Source organism: Meriones unguiculatus, chromosome 3 (assembly GCF_030254825.1).
Source record: "Meriones unguiculatus strain TT.TT164.6M chromosome 3, Bangor_MerUng_6.1, whole genome shotgun sequence".
NCBI classification, from domain to species: Eukaryota; Metazoa; Chordata; class Mammalia; order Rodentia; family Muridae; genus Meriones; species Meriones unguiculatus.
Genome location: NC_083351.1, coordinates 15,207,035 through 15,229,608, shown reverse-complemented (window position 1 = coordinate 15,229,608; position 22,574 = coordinate 15,207,035). Strand labels below are relative to the sequence as shown.

Here is a 22,574-nt window from a genome sequence, read left to right as displayed (position 1 = left end):
AAAAAGTTCAAACAGAAATAACTGGGAAAAATCCTGGAATGGTATCTAAAAGTGTGTGTGTGTGTGTATGCATTCACATGCCTAAAACTTTTTGGGAGAGGATTCACAATTTCAGCATTTTCTCAAAGTTCTTTATGGCCCAAAGAAGTCCTAAGGCAGGACAAAGGTAAGCTCATCCCTGCTGCAGACACATCTCTGGGTCTACCTTCTCCTGACTGCACTCCTCTCTCTCTAGGATGTTGGAGACCTCCTGAAGGCCACAAAGGTGACAGGACACTGTTGACTGCCCGGCTGTGCTAGAGAGAGAACGTATCCTGCTGCCAGGCAGCCAGGGCAACAGCAGGCTGTGCCCCAGCTCGCTGGAGAGGCCTGACCACAGGGGGCTCTATGTTTACGGGGTGGGCTGGGGGTGGGGGGGCGTTGGCTCCTGACTCTACCCCGCCTCCCTCACCAGTCTGTGCACTACTACAGAGCATGGGCTCGAGACCGGAAGGCTGTCTTTTATATCCAGTTATGACTTTCAGGCTGTGTGGCCTTGGGAAGTACTGAACCCCTCAGAGACATTAATGTCCATCCTGTCCCACCCCACCCCACCCCACCTCGCTACGTTCCCCAGGCTGGCTTCAATCTCTCCATCCTCCTGCTTCATCCTCCTAAGTACTGGGATTACAGCATCCTTCCTCTCCCTTGGCCGGAGCTAGAAACCGTCTGGGTTAAAGGTAGCTAACGTAGTTAAGGCAGCAAGGGAGCACATCAGCACGGCGGCTGCCAACCCTCCGAGTCCAGCTTCTCCCGAACGTTCACAGGGCACTTTGCTTGGGTCACCTCACTGCGCCTCACTCTGGGATCTCAGTCTCTCTACCCAACTGAAAACAAAGGCGCTAAGCACGCAGGCAGAGGAGGAGAAGAGCGGGTGCACAGGCAATCGGGACAGTCTGAAGGTAGAAGCCCAAGCAAGTCCATGTGCTGTCCTGAGCCCCAGTCTCCACTGGGTGACAGGCCTCAGGGTGCCGCCAAGCATGTGAACGCTCGGCCAGGACATGGACGAGCTGCTGCGAACACCGCACACACCTCAGCCTCGCCACCGGCAGTGGGTCACAAGGAACATGTCTCCGGATGCTGCTGAGCCACACCTGTACTGGCGGGCTGCTCGCTCAAGGCCTCTGGCCGAAAATCAGACAATCAAGAGGGTCCTCTCTCCGTATTTACCAACTGGGCAAAAGAAGAACCTTCAGATGGGAGGCACAAAAATTCTAAAACCCAATCATAATAAACAACCACCAAAAAAAAAAAAAAAAAAAAGGAAAGGGTCGGTGAGCTGGGGCAGTTTGAAAAGAGGCTTGCTTGCCAAACCTGATGTCCTGAGTTTGATCCCTAGACCCCACAGTGGAAGGAGAGAACTGACTCCCACAAGTTGTCCTCTGATTTCGACTCACATGCCGTGGGACCCGAGCCGTCCCCTTCCACGACACACACACACACACACACACACACACACACACATATGTCAATATCTTCTAAAGCCCGATTGTGTCTGCATGCATGTGTGCACATGTGTGTGTCGTGTACACTGCGGGGTGTGGAATAAAATGAGGTCATATGGAAGTGAACTATTTTTATTTCAACAAGGCATTTTTAAAAATACTCTTAATTATATGAAGATGGGGGAAAGGTTCTCTCAAAAATTAGAGAGCGCTATTACAGCTGCCCTTTGGCCCCCCACACCCGTCTAAACCCTCCACGCCCCTACCACACCCTCCTCGGCCCCCTCACCTTTCCCAGGCCCCCCCAACTGCTCTTTACATACACCCCCACCCTTGGGAGGCAACTGGCCCACACATGTGGGCAGAAGGGAGCCAGACTCCGCCAGGCCCCACCCTCCAGGCTCTTTCCAGGGTTCCTGTTTCATCTAACAGCCCTGGGAAGTAGGGAGCTGAGCAGAGGGGGAGCATGAGCCCTGAAGGCCAGAGAGGGAGTGGAACCCTTCCACTAGGGGGCGCTGTCTCCCGGGGTGGCTGCTGCAGATGCTCTGGTCTGAGGTCCAGGACTGCTGGATGGAAGGCCTGGGCTGACTCCTCACAGTGTAGACGAGACAGAGATGGGGCCCAGATGACTGAAGGCATCCCAGGGCGGCTGCCGGCCTCCTCTACACAATGCTCATCTTTTTGTTTTCTGAGCACTCGAGACACTGCGTTTTGGAGGCAGGAAAGTAGGGTTCTGAGAGGGAGAGTCATATTTTCAGGCATGTCCAGTCACACAGGACAGGACCAGGGGGGTGGCCCGGAGCCCATCGCCAGCTATCCTCGGATATCCCCTGTTCCAGGAGGGAAAAGGCTTGTGCAAAGTCACCATGAACCTTGAGGGAGCCAGGGCCCCTCCGCCCTTGTCTCCCTCTGGATAGACGGGAAGGCACTCAAGTCACAAGCTCATTAACATGGGGTCTGTCAGTAAATTACTCACTCATGTCAGAAACAAAATGTCAAGTTTGCCTCCTTTCCAGAACAGCTGTCCCAGCTGGGCCAGGGGGGCAAAAAACAGTGAGAGGCACGGCCCTCCTCTGTCCTCAACTTGGTCAAGACTGCCAACACTGTCAGGTTCCTTCCACCACCTGCTGGGGTGGTGCCTCCCCTTCCCCTCCCCCTCCCCTGCTCAGCTCCCCTCCGTACCCTGACTTTCTAAGAACAGGTTAGACCCATGCACCTCCTCAAAGCCCTCCACTCAAGGAAGAAACCAGTCCACCTGGCCCCTCCCCTCAATCATCTGCCCCTAGTCCCTTAACTTTCTGTCTCCAGCTGTGCAGGCCTCCTTGAAGACTCCTGCCAATGAGGCTTTGGTCAGGCTGTCCCTTCTCCCTGGAATAACCTCTTGGCATCTGAAAGACTCTCTCCTCTTCCTCTTCTTCCTTTTCCACTATAGGTTTTGCTCAGCTCGGAAACACCTAGCTGCCTAGCTGCCACCTCCCATCTCACCTCTGGTTCTCTACCTACATTTTCACCACTTCATGGTATACTTGTCATCAGTCTGGCCCTGGAAGAGGAAAGTTCAATGGAGCAATCATGCTACCCCCCTTAACACACACACACAGCTTGCCTAGTTAACTCTCCCAGAAGCCATCGAGGCCAGGCACGGTCCATCAGAGTACCCCGTCAGAGTAGGGAAGGCCTCGGCCACCCATCCACCAGGTCCGAATTCACGTGTGCACCCCCCCATATCACTTCCTTGAGCACCAGGGGCCTCTTCTGTCTGCCCCGGTGGGCCCTCCTCCCAGGGGCTGTGCACAGCCGCAGCCCTCAATGCCTGCACCACCTCAGCTCCCACACCCCCACCCAGGGGTCTGGCCCCGTGCCAAGCCCCTGCAGACTTCAATACCAGTCTGTTCAATTAAAGGGAGATGACGGATGTCACAGCACTCTGCCAACTGTCACCCTGAAGAACAAACAGAAGCGTATCCCCCCTTTCAGAGAGGGGAGAACTTCGTTCACTCATTCATCCGACACATATTAAATGAACACCTTGTATGGGCCAGCCCCAAGGTAGGCCTGGGGAAAGTAGCGGTCGGCAGTGCGATCACCCTGCCATAGCGGTATGGTGGGGCTGAGAGGGTGCTGATCAAAGACGAGGATTCACTTAAAATTAGTATTTTGACAAATGCTGCTCGCAGAACTATCTGAGCGAGGGGGACACCCCCAGAAAACAGTGGAGCAGGGATGAGCATTAGCCAGGCAACGAGGGCATTCCAGCTGCAAGGATCAGCCAGTGCAAAGGTCCTGTGGTGGGTGAAGCCTAGAGATCGTAAGGGCTCAAGAGGCCAGAATGGCTACAAGGGCTGTGTGAGCAGCAGCCGGAACACGCATGGCCTCTGGGCCCTGGGAATGGTTGGCTCCATCTCCAGAGCAACGGGGAACCACAGAATATTTCAGAGAAACAGCATGCTTGGATTCAGAGTCCAATCCTGAACCACGTTCCACTAACAGTTCTGGGTGACTCAGCATGGCCACGTTTTGGGCTTCAGGCTCAAGTCTCCCAATTTGGAAGTTTTAAGGCCAAAGATCACCTCCTCACCCCCTCCTCTTTCTCCCCTACCCTACCAGGTGACAACGCCCACTGCCCTCACTACGTGCGCTCTGACTCTGTGTGCACCTATGGCTTAGGGCTATTTTGCTGGCCACGGTCTACCCAACGCCCCAGTTGTTGCAGAGGATTTAAGGGGGGCCCAGAATTCCAGGCACCTTGGTGCAGCTCCCCGTGTGATCCTGACCGGGAGGCATTACCCCGAGTGAGCACATTATCACGACGTGTAATTTCTGGAATAAACACAGCTGTGTTTGTTTCTTCGAGTGCGAAGCAGACAGAATGGCAGATTGAGCCGCCTCGTGCAGCTGGAGCCTCGCACCTTTGGGACGGCCGTGCACTGTGGGGGAACCCAGAAGGTGACGGTCTTACCAGGGCCTCCAGACACCATCAGCCAGGTGGCCCTTCGAGGGGCCAAGGCAAGGCCCCTGGGGAAAACGGTGGGGAGATCCCAGCAAGGGCAGAAAGTGGGATTCTGTCCCTTGGGGATGGGTATGTCCCAATCAGTGGGGACAGCTAGCCCTGGAGTTGTCAGTCATGAGTAGGTTCTCCTCCCAACCCCCGTGTGAGGGTCCAACAAACCAAGACCAGCCTAAAGCTTTCCAGACGGGCAAGCTGACATTCTGAGAAGGCAATGTGGATAACACGGCAAGAGCTGGAAGACACCCTCAAGCAGCCACTTTGTGCCAGCTCCTGCAGCCCAAGGAGGCCCTCTGTCATTCACTCAGGTCCTTAGAGGATGACATGGGCTCTCCTGCCCAGGTACTGTGACCATGAGAGAGTTTCAGGCAGCCTCGCCGCAGCCATTTCCTCATCTGCAATATGGCTAAAGCAGCACTTCTCAACCTGTGAGCCATGACCCCCTTTCCACGGGGGGGGGGGGGTCTCCTAAGACCGCCTGCACATCAGATATTTCCATTCTGATTCACAACAGTAGCAAATATTGCAGTTCTGAAGTAGCAATGAAGTAGTTTTATGGTTGGGGGTCACCATGATACCGCGCTGAGCAGCTGCAGCGTTAGGGACATTGAGAAGCGCTGATCTAGAGGATGAAGCAAGAGCCTGCATAGGTCCCAGTGCAGGGACAGGAAGTGGGGAGCCGACACCTGATGGACACGCCCTACTCCCTCAGCAGAGCCTCCTGAACAACTGCTATGTCCTAGGCAAGCAAGACATAAGCACTGCTGCCTTTGGGAAGAGAGATTGAGAGAGAGAGAGAGAGAGAGAGAGAGAGAGAGAGAGAGAGAGAAGAACTGGAGGCCTGGGCGGAGAAGAAGGGGAGATGCCCCCGCCCCTGCTGCCCCAGCTGACTTGGTCCTGACTGTTCTGCCCATCCGCCGCCCCCGTCACAGTAGCTGGGAGGTACACAGGGTCTTGTTTAGCGGGGGCTGCGCCTGTCATCTTCCTGAATGGATTTTTTTTTTTTTTTCAGTGCTGGAGACGGAACCTAAGGGCCTTGCAGGTGCTAGGCAAGCCTCCACACTGAGTCACATCAGCTGCCCCCCGCCCCCCCGCCCCACTTTGGATGCCTTTTGCCAGCCTTCTCCTGCTCCTAGGATCAACCACAGCTTGTCACTCAAGGCCACTTACCTTGCTCACACCTCCGCTGGGCTCGCGCCCCGCCCCCTGCCCATGTTCCATTTCACACGCTCGCTTCCAGCTTCCATCGGCAGTGGCATCCACAAAGCCTCCTTCAGGCTTCTGAGCCTTTGTTTAGGCCGTTCCCTCCACTAAGAATGCCTTTCATTCCACTTGAATGCTCTCTCCCACAGCAGAGGCTGAAAGACACTTCTCTGCAGCGCGCGCCATGCCACACACATGTATGGGAGTTTTTGGTTCCTTTTCTTTTCTTTTTTTCCTTGCTTTTAGGACATTTACATATACATAAGGAGGTATCTTAAGGACAGTCCTCAAATCTAGGCACAAAGGTGACTCATATTTCATATACGCCTTCGAATCGCAGCCTGACACTGGGCGTGCTCCCACACCTGTTGTCCCCACACACAGGTGGTGGAGGCAAGAGGATCAAGAGTTCAAGACCAACCTCAGTGACACCGAAAATTTGAGGCCAGCCTGTGCTAGGTGAGAATCTGTCTCTAAAACAAACAAACAAACAAACAAATAAAAATCACACAATGATCTGGGGAGACGGCTCAGTGGTCCATGCAGGCTGTACAACTGTGAAAACCCAAGCTCAGGTGCCCCAGCGCCCACAGAAAAGCCAGATGTTAGCAGTGCCTGGATGTAAAGACAGGAGAATCTTTGGGTGTACTGGCCAGCCAGCCTAGCCAACAGGCCATCTCCAGGGTCCGCCAGAGACTCTGTTTCAGCAAGTAAGGTCGGGAGAGAAGAAGATGCCCAGCATTGGTCTCTGTCTTCCACAGGTGCCCCGGGAGGCACATGCCCCTGAATGCACCTGTGCATGTGTGGTTCTCTCTCTCTCTCTCTCTCTCTCTCACACACACACACACACTACTCTGTTCCTTATTTATATACGGAGGCAGGGCCTCTCCTTTGAACTCATGGCTGATTCAGCTAGTCTCACTAGGTCCTGGAATTCTGTCTCTGGCTCCCGGGTGCTAGGATTACACTCTGGTCCTCAGGTCTCAAGGATGTACCCACTGAGCCATCTCCCCAGCCCCACTGTGCCTGCATTTTGACTATGACATGTCACACGAGGTCAGGTGTGGAATTTCCTACTTGTGGCTTCATGTTGGTGGAAAAATATAAAATAAAAGTTTTGAATCCTTTTGGGTTTCAGGTTTTTCACATTAGAAAGGTCCAGTATGTTTAAGACCTTGGGTCCCTGGACACTGCTGAACTTGCACCTGTTTTATTCTGCCGTATGAATTAATGACTATTAGCAGGCTCGCTGAGGATGGTGCCAGATCATCCATGGGAGGCTGTTCTGATGATGTTAGTGTAGGAAGAGGCAAAAAAGAGGAGGAGGGAAAGCAAAGGAAGTGATGGAGGGGAAGGAAGAGAAAGCAGGCTTTGCCCATCTCTGCAGGGATGTAGCGCTGATATCCAACATCAATCTAATTTCTCACAAGGTCCCCTGGCCTCTCAGAGGCCTTCAACAGCCAGTGATGAATGAAAAGACAGATGAATGAACGGATGGGTGAAGGGGAGAAGAGGATTAAGGGAAAGAAGGATGCATGGACAGATGGACAGAAACAGAGTCTGGAGGAGGCCAAACGCACTAACCCAGAGCCCGGCGGCACAGCGCCCCAGCAGCAGTGGCCTCTGACCAGCTGCGCAATCTGTCCCCAGCTGCTGCACCTCTTCCTGGCTGTGAGTTCCCAAACTGAAGCCAGCATCAGTCTGAACATAGGATGGAGTAGTGTAAGTTCGGGGCGGCTGAAGCCCCGGGGGAGGCCCAGCTCTTCCCCCACCTGTCACCAGCTCTGAAAGCAGCAGGCCCTGACAGCAGGAAGACATCTCTAAAAGCACGAGCCAAGTCGGCGGGAAAATAGGATTTACTCCGCAGAGATTCACTCGGGGGCAACTTCTCCGGAACTCTCCAGTGCAGAAACTTTGGCAAACCCAGTTGGTGCCTCAGAGGATTTTTCTAAGCCCAGGGTGTCTGCTGTTTGCCATCCTGGTCCAGAGCCAGAAACAGGAGGAAAAGAAAATTTGATAATCCAGATACCAAAGGGAATTTCAGGAGATATGGGCGCCCAGGTTCTTGTTCATTCTACTGTTCACCTACCCACGTATCTATCCAAAACGTGCAAATACTTGCCTCTGCCTGCCCACACATACACACATACATATATCTACACATCACACAGCCATTCATCTATCATCAATATATCCAGATATCTATACATAACATCCATTCATCCATCCACACATATATACATGCATACACACACACTGCATCTATTATTTATACATCCCATCTATCCAGCAACATACCTATCCATGCACATCCATACATACATGCACACACACTGCATCTATTTATATACATACATTCCATCTAACTACCCACTCCGCCAGCTATACACCCTTCCATCCACCCTTCCATCCACCCATCCACCCATCCATCCATCATCCATCCACCCATCCATCCACCCATCCATCCACCCATCCATCTACCCATCCATCCACCCATCCACCCATCCACCCATCCATCCACCCATCCATCATCCATCCACCCATCCACCCATCCATCCACCCATCCATCCACCCATCCATCATCCATCCACCCATCCATCTACCCATCCATCTATCCATTCATCCATCTACCCATCCATCCACCCATCCATCATCCATCCACCCACTCATCCACCCATTCACCCATCCATCCATCCATCTCATCTACCTGCCCACCCAGCCAGCCTCCTTCCTACCCTTTCATCTACCATCAACTCTATTCTCCCATTCATTCACCCACCTGTCTATCCATTTATACCTCACACCCTTTTATCCATCTACCTACTCACTCATCCACCCATATGTATATCCCTTCTGTTCAGCCATCTACCTACCCATCCATTGATCTATCCATCCATCCACTCACCTAGTCTATGCACCCACCCGCTCATCCATCAGTCTCCCCCTCCACCAATCCATTTAACCATCTGCCTGCCCGTCATTTGCCCTTCCATCTATCTTGCAGCCACTGAGTTTGGGCCCAGCTCCACCATCTCTGACCAAAGCCTAGGAGTAATTATCTTCCTCAAGCCTAAATGTTTTTACAGTATTTTTTATTATTACATTTATCTTATGTATGTGTGTGCACACTTGTGTGTGCGCACATGCATCCCACAGCTTGTAAGTGGAGGTCGGGGGAGGGAGGGAATTTTTGAGAGTTGGTTCTCTCTTTCCACCATGGGGGTCCAAGGGACCAAACTCAGATGGTCAGCTTTGACAGCCAGTGTCTGACCCACTCAGCCATCTTACTGACCCCCTCTCTATATTTTTTTTTCCCCTGAGAGACAGGGTCTTACCCTGTGGTCCAGGCTGATCTCAAGTACACAGCAATCCCCCTGCCCCAGCCTCCCGAGGGCTGGGTTTACAGGTGTGAGAGCTATCACACCCAGCTTCACTTTTTCAGTCTGTAGGATGGAATACCACGACCACGACCTGTGAGCTGTAACGACAGACCCTCAGTGCTGGCTCTTCGGCCCCTACACCTTCAGGAAATCCAAGCTGCTTCTGCTATCGCTGCTACTGTTCACAGACGAGCAAAGAAATTGATACAGGGGAAGGGTTGGTAAAACGGAGATTTTCTCTCTTCCACTGCCCCATCAGTGCCTGGAGCAGGGAGTCTCATATACTCACTCACGAGCGAAAGACTAAGACTCGAGAGGCTGAGGCCACAGCCAGGCATGGAGATCAAGGCAGAGTGTTTGCCTAACATTCACCAAGTCTTGGGTTTGGTAGACTGACCGCACAAGCAAAGTGTGTTGGTGTACAACAAAAATCCCAGCACCTGCCCGGGGGACGGAGAGGGGAGGCAGGAGATCAGAAGCTCAGAGTCATCTTTGTGAGTTCCAGGCTGGTTCACCTCAAGTGACCACCTCAAGGGGAGAGGCCAGGACAGCAATGCCACTCTGCCTTTCCCTGAAACAGCAGGCTCTTGCTCTCTTGGCTCCCCTAGACCCAGGGCAGGGGTCTTGCCTCATCACCGCTCTGGCTCCAGAAGGGACTAAGTCGGAGAGGGTCCCCAGGGCTGGGGGCTCCTCAGCTGCTCAGCAGTCCTTCCCACTGCTTTTCTGGAACCACGGGAGCTGCCATCTGAGGCTGTGAGGAGTGACAGCTGATGCTGACGGGCACAAGCAAGAGGATGTCACAGCCAGGGCCCTGACTCGAACAGACTCCCCGGGCCCCAGCTTTTTGTGGGTTCCAAAAGGGCCTTTTGGGTACTGGCCGAGCTGTTCCCAGGCCCTGCCTCCCGGGAGAGGCGGAGAAGGCCCATTCAGGAGGGTCGGGTCCCACTGTGCTCTAAGCCGTTCTCTCCCCACTTACACGTTTCACATGCTTTTTGTCCTTCCGGCTTCCCATGGACTGGGGCCAAGTGACAAGTTGGTGCTGTGGACATATGTCGTCGCCATAATGGGAATGTTGACCTCACGCTCTCCCTGCTGGGGCCAGGCAGCTTGCACCCCGCCCCTGCGCTTGGCAGCTTCTGCTCTTGGGCACACACAGGACTCCTTTCCTCGGCCCCGAGACACAGTGCATCCGTGGGCCTCCCAGCACTCATGGCGCCCAGCAGCGGCTCACACTTCACCTGCCTGTGATTCTGGAATCTCTGAGGAGTCACGTCCTCCAGGTGCTGGGAAGACAGCTCAGTTGGTACCGAGCTTGCTGTGTGAGTGTGAAGACCCTAGCAGCACGTACAGCGGCGTCTCTCAGCCTTTGAGCAAAATCCAAGCAGCAAGCACGGTTAGTTAGGTACGGCAGCTTCCCCACAAACACACAAACTCAGCAGACAGACGGGCGGTGGTGGCGCACGCCTTTAATTCCAGCACTCGGGAGGCACAGGCAGGCGAATCTTTGTGAGCTCGAGGCCAGCCCGGGCTACAGAGTGAGCTCCAGGACAGCCCGGGCTTCACAGAGAAACCCTGTCTCAGAAACAAACAAACAAACAAACTTAGCAGACCGTAAGCGTTTGCAAAACTGAAATGGGGCAGGGGTGAGTGGCGCCTGCCTCCTTTAGACAAGACTGGTGCTCTCCCTGAGACACCGCTGTCCTAACATGATGCCCACCCTTGATCATAAGCCAGTCCAGGTCCTGGGTCTGGGGTCTCTAACCAGGACCCTTGTGATTTATTATCTGTCTGACTTCAAACTTGGATCTCCCATTTAGGCAGCAGATAGGAGCCATATTTCTTGCCTGTCAAAAATTTAACACATAAAATCCCACGAATGCATTCATCGCCTGGGCCCACCGTCCGCTGACTCTCTGTAAGCAGAGGTATCTCTACATCCACCAACACATGCACACATCTGCCCCTTGCTATGAGCCGGCCTGTGCTGTGAGCCAGCTTGTGTTCTAAAAGTAGATTTCACAGCAACCGAGGAATCACATCCGAACCTTTCCCGCCCCTCCCTGAGCATGTGGCAGTCCCCAGTGAGAACGGCGGACACAGTCACATTTCAGATTCTTTCCCAGTTGAACGCAGAACGCAGTTGCCTTTTGACGCAGATATCACAGGTGGCTAAATTATGACTCCTAGGGAAACTGAGGCCCAACGTGGTGACACCACTTATCCCAGGACCTTACCTTTAAAGTACATGTCACCAGCCCGAGGCCTCATTCTTTGACCTCAAACCTCACATGAGGTCTTTAGTAAGCTTGTCCCTCGCTGCGCTCACTAGTTTGGAGATTACCTGATTTTACATCTGTCAGGAACTAACTTGGCCATGGGTCACAAGGTGACAGAGAGCCTGTGCTTGCTCAGGACAGATTACACTGAAAAGTGCTGGGGTAGAGTAGAGGGAGCAGATGGCAGGGAGCTGGCTTTCTGGCTTCCCGTGGCCTCCATCTCTGGGCTATAAACTACATGGAATACACTGTAAAGATGGAGGCCTACACGTCCTTGTTCCAGTGAACACAAGACCACTCTGCTCCCATGGCAGCCTAGATCAAAATGGGGAGCACAGGCATGTACAGAGCATGTAGAGAGGTGTACCAGTGATGGCATGAGAAGGGAGGAAGTCCAGAGCTCTTTTTTCCTCCAAGATGTGCTTGGTGGGGAGGCAATTCCTCCAGTTAGAGGGCATGTCACGTCTCTGACATGGAAGGGGCCTCTCTTTAGGGCCTGAATGGAAAATGAGAGCATGGGTTTCCTCCCTTCCTGGGAGTCTGGGATGAAGCTGAGCTAGCTTTGGTGCTAACTGGTATGATGCTGAGAGCTGACATCTTGTGACACCAGCTCCTACTGTTCAAGAAGTCTTACACGGAAGCTGGGAATGGTGGAACGAGCCTGCAATCTCAGCACTCGGGTGGCTGAGGCAGGAGGACTGCCACAAACACAGAGCTAGCCTGGGTGACAGAGTAAAACCTGGTCTCATAAAACCCAAGCCGGTAGGTGGCTCAGTGGCTAACAGAGTTTCCCACACAAGCCTGAGGACTTGAGTTAGATCCCCAGGACCTTTCTCGAAAAGGGAGAACCCACTCCTCTGACCTCCACCAACATGCCATGACACATGCATGCCCACACTCACACGCAATGTTAACATGTATGTATATGTACATATATATGTCCACGATCTTATTCATGTTTTTACTACAAGTGTTAAAACTACAAGTCTTACATGGGCTGGACATGCAGCTCAGTAGCAATGCATCTGCCTAACATGCATGCAACCTCGGCATACCCTCACCACGGAGGAAAAAGAATAAAAGGAAAAGTCTGGGGCTCCACTTCATCCCCTGGGAAGCTCAGGAAGTGCAGGGGACGGCGAGGAACCCCGAGTGAGGGGACCCAGCCCTCCAGCTATCCCCAAGGCCATGATGGCACTTCCAGCCTCACTGCCTGAGCCCCCTTCTCCGCAAGAATCCTGGGCGATGCTGTGTGGAACAGGACAGACTTGGAGAGGAATCCCCAAGTCACCCCTCTCCGAGCTAGGAACTAGGGGAACTTGTTAGCCAGCAGCAGACCACAGGTGTACCTTCTAGCCTTCTCCCCTTTCTGGGGTCCAGCACCTGGCCCTGAGCCTAAGAGCTGAAGGGGCCCGACCCGTGCCATAGGAAAGGCGGCCGAGGCCCAGGAGACCCCTGAGCAACTGTCTTTAGGTCCCCACAGAACGGGGCCAGATTCAAGGGACCAACCTAAACTGCAGAGCCTAAAGGGCAGCCCTGCCATGGCCTGCAAAGTGGTGGCGAGCACCCATTCCTCAGGGAATCTGAGGAGGCGGCTGCGAATCGGCTCGAGCCAACCATGGCCATGTGGCAACGTGGGCCTGGGGAGCCAGATCGACTTCTAGAGAAGCCAGAATGGAGAATTTCTCTATACCACTCTCCTTCTGAATGCTGGCTAAGCACTCGGTAGGAACGGAGACCTCTGGGCTTTGCGGAGAGGCCTCGGTTACAGCAAGCCGCTGAGTTTAGACAGCTCACATTTTCCTCTCAGGCCTCAGTTTCCCCATCTCCGAAGCAGACCCGTTGGCTCCTGCCCCCTCGGAGGTAGACCTTGGCACACATAGAGCTCACAACCCTCCGGTCCTATCAGAAGGCTTCTCAGGGCAGTATCACAGTCCCCGCCCTCGGAAGAGCTCCCCCCACCCCAGGCACAATACACAGCGTTAACACCCGATTCGTCTAACTTACAACAACATTATTCTGACCATTATGACAGAGATTGCATTTTTATGGCAGGTTTGTGAGTTCCAGAACACTCCCGCCTGCATTATCTCAGGGTGCTGATGGAGTCGGAGGCTGGACAGCTGCCTCAGAGACCCTGGCCAGAGCCAAGCCTGTCTGTGAGCGCGGAGCCCTGTTGCAGAAGCAGCCGGGGAGAGAGGCCCTCTAGTGCCACCCGCACCCAGCTGGAGTCTCCACTTTGCCATTCCCTGGGTGTCCCCAGGACGGTCCGTATTTGGGTTTCCTTTCCCTCATCTGTAGAACGGACGCGACCGCACAGCCACCGTGGACCTAAAGGACACACAGCCGGGCTCGGCACTGTCTGCAGACCATCACAGCCATCAGCACCTCCTTCTTGGCAGGAAATGGAAACCAGGCAGGCGCTGGGCCAAAAGTCGGGTGTGAGCATGAAGAACCTGGGAGGTTCTGGGGGTGTCGACTAGGGCAAGGCCTTTAGGAGAAGTCTCAAAGACAAGCCGAGGGCCTCTTACCTTCCAGCAAGGATCAGTGAGACTCTGGCTCTAGGACACTCAGGCCTGACCTGTCCTGGCCGTTCCCCTGCAGGTGAAGGCAGAGCCAGGGGAGAGCTGGGACTAGCGACCTACTGAAAGACCATCCACCTCCCGCTGCTCTGAACCCAGTTTCGCACAAGCATCCAACAACTGCAGCTATCTAAGGCTTATTCATTCTCCACACCTGAGGCTCCCCTAGCTTACCTTCTTCCTCCAGGGGTGGTCATCAGCTCCCACAACCATCTCGAGAGTGCGGAGCCAAAACTCAGAGAGGGTAAGCAACAAGCCTGAGGACGCACAGGGAGGGATGGTGGGCCTCCAGAGATCCTTCTGTGTGCATGAACACACCTACGGTGCTTACAGGACAGGAAGGAAGGGAGCCGGGGCTATGCCAAAGGACGAGGGGGCCCATGGGGAGAGAGTGTTCACCGCTCAATTATGCCTCCAAACGAAGCTGGGGCGCGGATGAGTATCAAGTTACTCTGCTGGTGTGGACCTGTACGCTGGCTGTCGCTTAACCCTCACAGTGCTTCCGGCGGGCCCCGTCTGCCACTTACAAATGAGGAAATTGAGGCTCTGAGTGTGAGGCCGGCTTGTGGCCACCGAGCGGGAAAGGTTGCCCACTTCGCGGGGTGTGCCCACTCCTAGGGCATATAGAGGCAGGAGGAGGTGGGGGACAGGTGCCTCCAGGATGCTCACCTAACGGGAGGCCCAGGCTTCAGTGGCCTCAGCAAGCCCCAGGTGACACAGGGGCTCCCCTCCCCCACCTTCCGGAAGGCAGCTGCTTTTAAAGGCCCTAAAAAAAAAAAAAAAAAAAAAAACCCGCTTTCAAGGCCTTATCAGCCCTGCCTCACTGATGCCAATCAGGAAGCTTCCAGGTGCTGCACCAAGGGCCACCCCACCCCCTGGAGCTGTACAAACATTCCTCCCCCTCCCACTCTCCCACTCTCCCGCCCAGCTTCCTTCTATTCAGCAGCCTCCAGGAGGTGCCAGGAGGTGGGCACAGGCCCTGATGCACATCCTTTCAGCCTGGCCTTTCACAGATTCTGCCTGGTGGTCCTTCTCCTCTCCCAGGAGTCCCTGGGTGTACCTCAGGTCACTGGGGACAAGTGTTACTCACTGACAGAAAACCCCCAGAAGGGCCTTTAATATGTCGATTTCCCCACTTCGCTCCTGTCCCCACTCACCAGCTGAGGCCAGCACACAGATCAGGTCTACCTCTGTCAGGAATGCTAACCTCATCTACACCTTCAACCTCAATGGGACCCCAGGACCCCTCCTTCCAGGCCTAAGCCTTCCAGCACTATTCTCCACCCTCCACTCACCCCTTCCTGACTGTGTGCGATGGGGGGCGGTGTGGGCTTTCTATGTGCAAGGATCTTGCTCCACCAAAGCTCACAGGTGATCTCTGGGCAGGCAGAGTTGACAGGATGAGAGTCTGGTCTGAGGGACCTTAAAGATGCCCGGAGGGGACTGGGGGTGTGACTCTCTTCTTGGCGAGCATGCTTGCCTAGCATGCAAAAGGCCCTGCATTCAATCCTTAGCACCCCATAAACTGGGCATGATGGCGCACAACTGTAATCCTAACAATTGGGAGATAGAGGCAGGAGGATCGGGAGTTCAAGGTCTTTCTTGGCTTCAGAGCCAGTTCCAGGTCAGCATGAGCACCCAGTCACTTTAAGGAAGGGGTCAGGGAGAGCAGAGGTGCTGGAGCTGCCGCAGGGCAGGGGGATGCACTGACGGGTGGCTCCTGAGGTAGGGTTCCAGGGTGAGAATCCTCTGATAGCTGCAGTACCGCCCTGCCAGTGTTCTATGAGCCATTTCAGAGTGACCAGGAGTGCAGAGCTGTGGGTAGTCAGAGATCCTGAGGGCATCCCGCAGCATCCTAAGTGGGGAAGTCTGAATCCACTCACATGTAAAGCACAATCCCAGGAGCAAGGCACCCCTGGAAAGAAGACAAGACAGAGGCCTGACACCCAAACAATCACAGTGCCAAGGAGGCAGGCACATCCGAGCCCAGCCATCAAGGACTATACCTACAGGCAAGCCAAGGAAAGGAGCCCTGGGCCCAAAGCATCACATCTGCTCTGTGCTGAGTGTCTGCCAGGCGAACCATAGGAGACTCAGTCCAGAAAGTGTGAGTACCTTGTCCGAGACCACACAGCACACAGTGCTCACACTTGAACCTAGATCCATTGCTCCAGAAGACTGTCCTCATCCACACCGCGCATGAAATCAGCAGCCACTGTTCTCTGCCACAGCCAGATTCTGCTTCCCGCCCACCACCTGCCCCTGGAGATGGATGGATGGATGCATGGATGAATGGATGCATGGATGAGTGAGTGAGTGTTAGATGGCAGGGGAGATGGATGGAGGATAGATAAATAGTTGTATTTGGGGATAGAGGATGGATGGATTCATGTATAGAGGGGTGGAGGACAGAACAGGTCCATCTGATTAGAACTCTTCAGTACTGGGTTTTAAAGTGAAGACCTGCTTTCCTTGACTAAGACACACACGAAAGCTACTTCTTCAAAAGTGAAAAGTTAAAGAAAAAAAAACATACATAAGAAATAACTTCGAACTTACCCCACATTCACCAGGCCTCTGGGCAGATGAAGACCATGAGGACAGAGCTGGGCTCCCAGCCCTCATCAGAATGGGTCCATGTGGCCCTTTGGCTGAAGTGTTCTGTCCCTCACTGTCAAACACATCCTTGCAGCCCTGTTTGAACCATCCCCAGACTCTCCCTCTCCAGGAAGGCTTCCTTGGTTTCCCCAGCCGTGTCATTCACTCAGCACTCCATCCATTGGATGTGTGGTAGCTGACCCCACACTTGTCCCGGAGTGCCCTGAGTATCAGAGCAAGCAGCTCTGCACATTGGGATGTCCAGCCAACACAGCAGCTTGATTCGCTTCCTCCTGGGGTTCATGGTCCAGAGGGCCAGGCACCATGAAACAAGGAAACCAACATGGGTGTTACAAAGCCAAAGGGGGCTGGTGGGACACAAAGTAGCAAAATGCTGTCAGTGAAGGCATCTTAGAAAGTGGCTTTTGAGCAGTACCACGAGCCATAACTATGGACACACAAGAGGTCCAGGGGGTCCCTGCCTTTGGGGGCTCACCGTCTAGAGCACTGGCCTTACTCTGCAGGACCAAATCTGGACATTCTCAACATTCCCAGTCACCGAATTCGTCCATCTCCCCAAGCTCAAATCTGGCTAGGTCCCTCCACAAACAGCTCGAGAACTTTCCGAGGCTCCTCATTTCCCTTAGCCTCACACCCATACTGGCCTGGCAGCCCAGCCTCTCTGCATCTGCCTGGGCTCCCTCCTCAGTCACACCGGTGCCCTCGAGGCACACTCTCTCAGGTCACACCCAGAGAAATGCCAGATCATCTGGCTGCCGGGCCTTTCCATATGCTGCCGGCTTGCCTGGCAACATCTCCCTCATCCCAAAGTCAACCGCCTCAACTCTGAAGAGACCAATCTGCAAGAAAAAAAAAAAAAAAAAAAAAAAACGCCAGGTGGCTAAGAAAGTTCACTGCCGGGAGAGTGGGGAGTGAGAAAATGAAACACAGCATAGAGCCATAAAAGACGAAATAACCCTTTCCCAGCCCAAACGGCACCCCCAGGTGGCCCTCGACTTCCTCCTGGCAGTGCTTGGGGACACGCTTCACACATTCGCTCTTGCCAACTATTTTCCCTGTCAGCCTGTCCCCTCTCTCCCTGCCCGCCCTGGGGTCCAGCACCACCCAGCCAAAAAGGAAGCACCATAAATATTTGGAGAGCAAACGAAGGGCTGGGGGAGGCGGAGGCCTCAACCTTTACATTCCACCGAATAGTGAGCCGGCCACCGTCCTCCGTCACATGTGTCCCAGGGCTTCTCTCCAGCGTGAAGCCCCAGCTCCAGATGTTCAACACTTTGCTTTTCCTAGAGGGGTCTTGTGGTTTAGGGGAGACACTTTTTGCTCACCATTCTTGCCGGGGGGGGAACCACTCCCCAGCACACACACACATGCGTGCACACACGCACGTGCACCCCATCTCCTCTTGAGTACCCCCTCTCCTCTCGGGCATTCCACAGGCGGGGGCTGGGACTCCTTAAGCTGTAATGCTGTGATGGGCTGGGAGACAGAGCAGCAGAAGAGAAAGCAAGGCAGGCAATGGTGTGGCCTCTCGGCTCCGGATGCTAAGGGCAAGGACTGTCTTCCCTGGCCTCGATACTATCCCACAGACAGGGCTGCATCCAGGAGGACCCAAGTGTGCTGTGGATACCCTGCAGACAGCATTGCTTATCCCACCTTTCCCAGCATTCCCAGCACAAAGGCCACATCCAATCCTCACCGTCAGATTCTTTCCCCATCCACTGCTCAGTGTGAGCCTTACAATCACACAGGTGAGACAGCCACTGTGATTACTGTAAGTGACAGATGAAGAGGAGGAGGCTGGGAGAAAGGATTATGGGATGGGGAGGTATACATAATGGGATCTCAAGGGAATACCCAGAGGCCCTACCTAGGGAAACTGAGGCCCCTACAGAGAAGGGAGCTGGCCCAGCGTCCCCAGTGACTTAGAAGCAGACCCCAGAGATCCACCTCATAAGATCTCTCGGTCCAACATGAGCCGATCATGATGGATGTCCTTCTACTCCTGCCCCCAAACAGGCAGCCATCCCATCTTGTGACATCAGCCGCCAACCAGCCCCGTGTCCAGGGCCAGCGCCCAGCCAGGCCACGGCCCCCCAGATCCTAACCACCCACTTGCCAGAGCTGGACAGACATGGCCCTTCCATCCACCCCACAGTAATTAAAAACACACCCAGGCCTTCTCAAACGCGAAAGTGAGGCCAATTTTCTTCCCCTCCAGCCCCACTGACTGCAACCTAAATAGCAATATTTATGCCAAGCTCCCCATAATACTGTAAACATCCCAACGTATAGCGGGGCCAGCACATGAGTCATTTCCCCAAAGCTGGGGTAATAAGTGGCACCACCAACCAAATCCCAGGGAGCTCCCAGCCGGGCTCTGGGGCTGCCCTCCACACCCAAGGCCCGTGGCACCCTCAGTGCCCTGGCCACCCCACTCTGGGAAACCGCAGGCGGCCGCCAAATCCTGCAGGAGCCGGAGGACAGCTGCCTTGGTGCCAAACACGATGGCTGCCATCCAAGGACCTCCCTTTCTCTCCCCCCCCCCACTGCGGTCACTAAAATGCTCATTACTGAGAGAGAAACTAAGTTATAGCACGGGGTCCCCCACCAGGCTGTGCCTGGACCCCTCAAGGCTTCTTCACACCTCACCCCAAAGTGACCCAAGAATAGGACACTCTGTGCCTCGCCCCTCAAACCCTCGGTTGGCACATTCCTACAAGGGGTTATCCTCTTTAGGGGCAAGAAAAGCAAGCCAATTGCTGAAAGACCTCAGACCCAGGGCTTATTTTTATCACCCAGTGGCTATGGACGAGACAGGATTTTTCTGAACTCGCGGTTTCCCTATTTGTTTAAAAAAAAAAAAAAAAAAAAAAAAAAAAAAAAAAAAAAGCAGTAAAAATTCGACCCATCTGGCTTCCCGGAAGACTTCTCTTGAAGGATTCAACAGGGTTGTCGGCCGGCAAGCACTTTGCAAAGAAGGTTTCAAGTACCTTGTCAACCGTGCTGCACGCTGCAAATCACTGAGAGCAAAGTACTTCATAAACTGAAGCGACTGGCAAACTGTACGGAGCACTACACGTGAGAACCATTATTAGGATTCACGCCTGGTCCTACCAGCCCAGCCATTCCTGGCGGACACACCCAGACCCCCGCTAACAACTTTCCCTCCAGAGCCAGCGAGCTGTGACCACCTGGCAGCCACTCCTGCCCCCCGGGGGGTCGGGTGGTACCACAGCGCGAGGCCTCGGGGAGAGGCCCGGAGACCCAGGCCAAGGCCAACACCACATGGCAAAGCATCTGGTCGGGGCTCTGACGGCAGCTGGAGAGTTCTCGGGGCTCCAGACTCCACGCTGAGCTCCGTCGCCCTCGGGGCGGTGGCCCGCGGAGGTACCCGGAGGACCCCCGCGCGCACGCGAGAGAGATGCCCATCGCCCCATCCCCCGCTCAGTCCTGCTGGGGAGGGGACCCCATTGTACGCCGCGGGCGACCGGGCGGGCGGGCACGGACGCGGGGTCGGGGGACACGCGCGCTCCGCTCCGCTCCGCGGGTGCCTCTGCTCTTTCAGTGGCCCAGACTGCATCCAAGGGGGCGCGGCCCGGGATCCCCAATCCTTGGCGCGGCCGCGGTGCCTCCCTCGGAACGCACCCTGCCAAACTTTGCAGCGCCCACTGCGAGCCGGGCCCGCGCCCCTGAGCCCGGTGCCGAGCCAGACCGGCCCAGCGCCGGGCTTTGCGGAGATGCAAAGACCCCGGGGGCGGGCGCGCAGTGGGCAGAGCCCCCGGCCCTGGGCGGCGCTCGCCGGGCTGGCTACAAAGCCTCAGCAAGATGGTCCCTTCGCCTCCTCCTGGCACAGTCAATCAGCGCCCGCCGCTCGCCCGGGCGCCCGCGGGGGCCCCGCGTCCTCCCTAACCGTGGCCGGCGGCCACACCTCCCCGCGGCCACCTGCGCCCGGCCCCGGCCCCTGGGCAAACTTTGCGACCGCGGGGCCGAGTGAGGGGGCGACCCGGGGCCGAGGCGGCCGCTCCCCGCCCCCATCCCCGCTCACCTTCCACGGCGGCTAGCAGCGGCAGCAGCAGCAGCGCGGCCCCCAGCCTGCGCACGGCCATTGCTGCGCTGCCCGGAGCCTCTGGCCGCGGCGCCGCGGGGACCCCCGGGCTGGAGCGCGCGCCCCGGGCTCGGGGGGCCGGCGGGGAGCGGCGGGGCGCGGCGCACACACACACGAGCCGCCGCCGCCGCGCAGCCAGCAGAATGAGCCATCCAGCCCGGGCAGAACGGGGACCCGGGCTCCGCCAGCGCTGGGCACGGCCCACCTGAGCCGCGGGCGCGGGGGGAGCCAGGGTTGGACTGCCGAGCCTGTGCCTGTGCCCCGCGGACCCGCGGGCTGCACCACGCCCGGGGCTCGATCTTCTAAGCCTTTCGTGGCCTTTCGGAGGGAGCAGCGCCCTCGCTAGGACATCGTGACCCCACGTACCCGAGTGTCCGGGACCCTGGATTCCCCCCTGCGCAGCAGTGGTCTCTCCCGGCGCTGTGGCTCCTCCAGATAAAGCAGCGATTTCAGCCCAAATGTTTCTCAATTTTTATTGAATGCTGCAAAGCCGAGATCGTCTGGCGCGGCTGACAGGAGCAGAGAGAGGGGACCCGGGGCGGGGGGCGCGGGGAGCGGGGAAGGGGCTGCTCAAAGCCGGGGGGACTGGCCCTACCTGTCAGGGCCGGGAGTGCCACCCCCTTGCCTGAGCCTTGCCACCCGCGTCCCTGAGGCTTCGAAAGGGACTGAACTGCAATGAATGAGGAGGAGAAAAAGAGGAGGGGGGGAGCTGGGAACAAAACAGGCGGCTTTCCCAGGCTCTGGGGCTGGGCTGGGGCCTCCGCCTGGGAGAGTGGGCCTTGGCGCTCGCCCGCGGGCTCGGGGGTTCTCTCTGGCAGGGGTGGCGGGCCCTGGCAGGCAGACCCCAGGCCTTCCCTCCTCTCCTTGTTGTCTTGTGCGAGCCCACCGGCCCCTCCCCGCGGACCTTTCCAGCCGCACATTGTATTTCTTCTCTGTTGATCCGGTTCCCGGTGCAGTTTGCAGTTTGCGCGCAGGGGTGTGGAGGAGGCCCAGGGGGGCGCCTAGCGACAGCCCCTGCTCCACCCCTCGGTGGAATGGACCTGTCTGGGCTGCTCGGTTTTGTCTATAGCTGTCCCTTCAGGGAGGACACAACCCCTTGTTCCATTTCTACGGGCCCAGCCTGCTCTGACAGCCTTCATCACCATCATCATTAGCGGGCTTGCTGAGGCCGGTGGTGGGAGGGCTGTAGGGACCCTGCGGGAACCACCCAGGCAGGGCCCCTAGCCTTTGGGATCTGCGCTCCTGAAAACGCGCTTAGCCAACAGCACTGGCCATGCTCTTCAGTGGGTGGCAGAGTCCCCTAGAGGGACAGGCTGTTAAAGTCCTGTGCAGACCGCTCCAGTCCCTTTGTCCCACAAACTAGCAAAATGTCTCAGAGCCGTCTTCCCTTCAAGGCCCACCAGGCAGTCCTGAGACACCGACGGAAATGTGGGTCACCTCTTGAAGCTCTGAGAGGGCACTGGAAATGAATGTTAACCTGGGAGGCCACCAGGAAGCGGCGGTTCTGGAAGGCTGCAAAGGAGGCGGAACAGAAGTGAGCCGGGAAGGGTGGTAGAGAACGGGGAAGGTGCCCACTCTGCCAGCGCCTCCCACTGTGCTGCCTGCAGGCTCCTGCCTGGGGTAGAGATTAACTGGGTGCACCCTGCCCAGTCTGCTTGTCGGACGGATGTTCATTCCAGGGGACTTAGGGCTTGGTGGACTCTGAACCTGTTCCTCTCCATCCCCGGTCTATCCACGTGGCCCCTCCCCATTTCCAGAAACATTTATGGGCGTCTATTACATGCCTTTTTTTTTTTTTAAATCCCTTAGGGTCCTTGTCACCATCAACCCACCCCTAGCAATTGCTTCTTTCTTTGATTCAAAATACAAATACCAGACACTAGCATCCTTTGAGAACCCTGGCACTGGAGATATGGCT

At 55.7% G+C, this 22,574-nt stretch overlaps 1 protein-coding gene across 5 annotated transcripts in view; it reads right to left on the bottom strand.

Annotated features, from left to right (window-relative positions):
• The window catches only part of Ephb2 (EPH receptor B2), a 180,961-nt gene extending 160,122 nt beyond the window's left edge, over positions 1-20,839 (bottom strand). For 3 of the 5 annotated variants that reach the window (XM_060379280.1, XM_060379281.1, XM_021631464.2), the window contains exon 1: positions 20,597-20,838. In XM_060379280.1, the coding sequence (XP_060235263.1) occupies positions 20,597-20,657 (61 nt within the window). In that variant the 5' untranslated portion in view covers positions 20,658-20,838. Of the gene's footprint in view, positions 1-20,596 lie in introns of all 5 variants that reach the window. The other 2 variants (XM_060379279.1, XM_060379282.1) reach the window with 1 other exon arrangement.
• Positions 20,840-22,574: the final 1,735 nt, after the last annotated feature.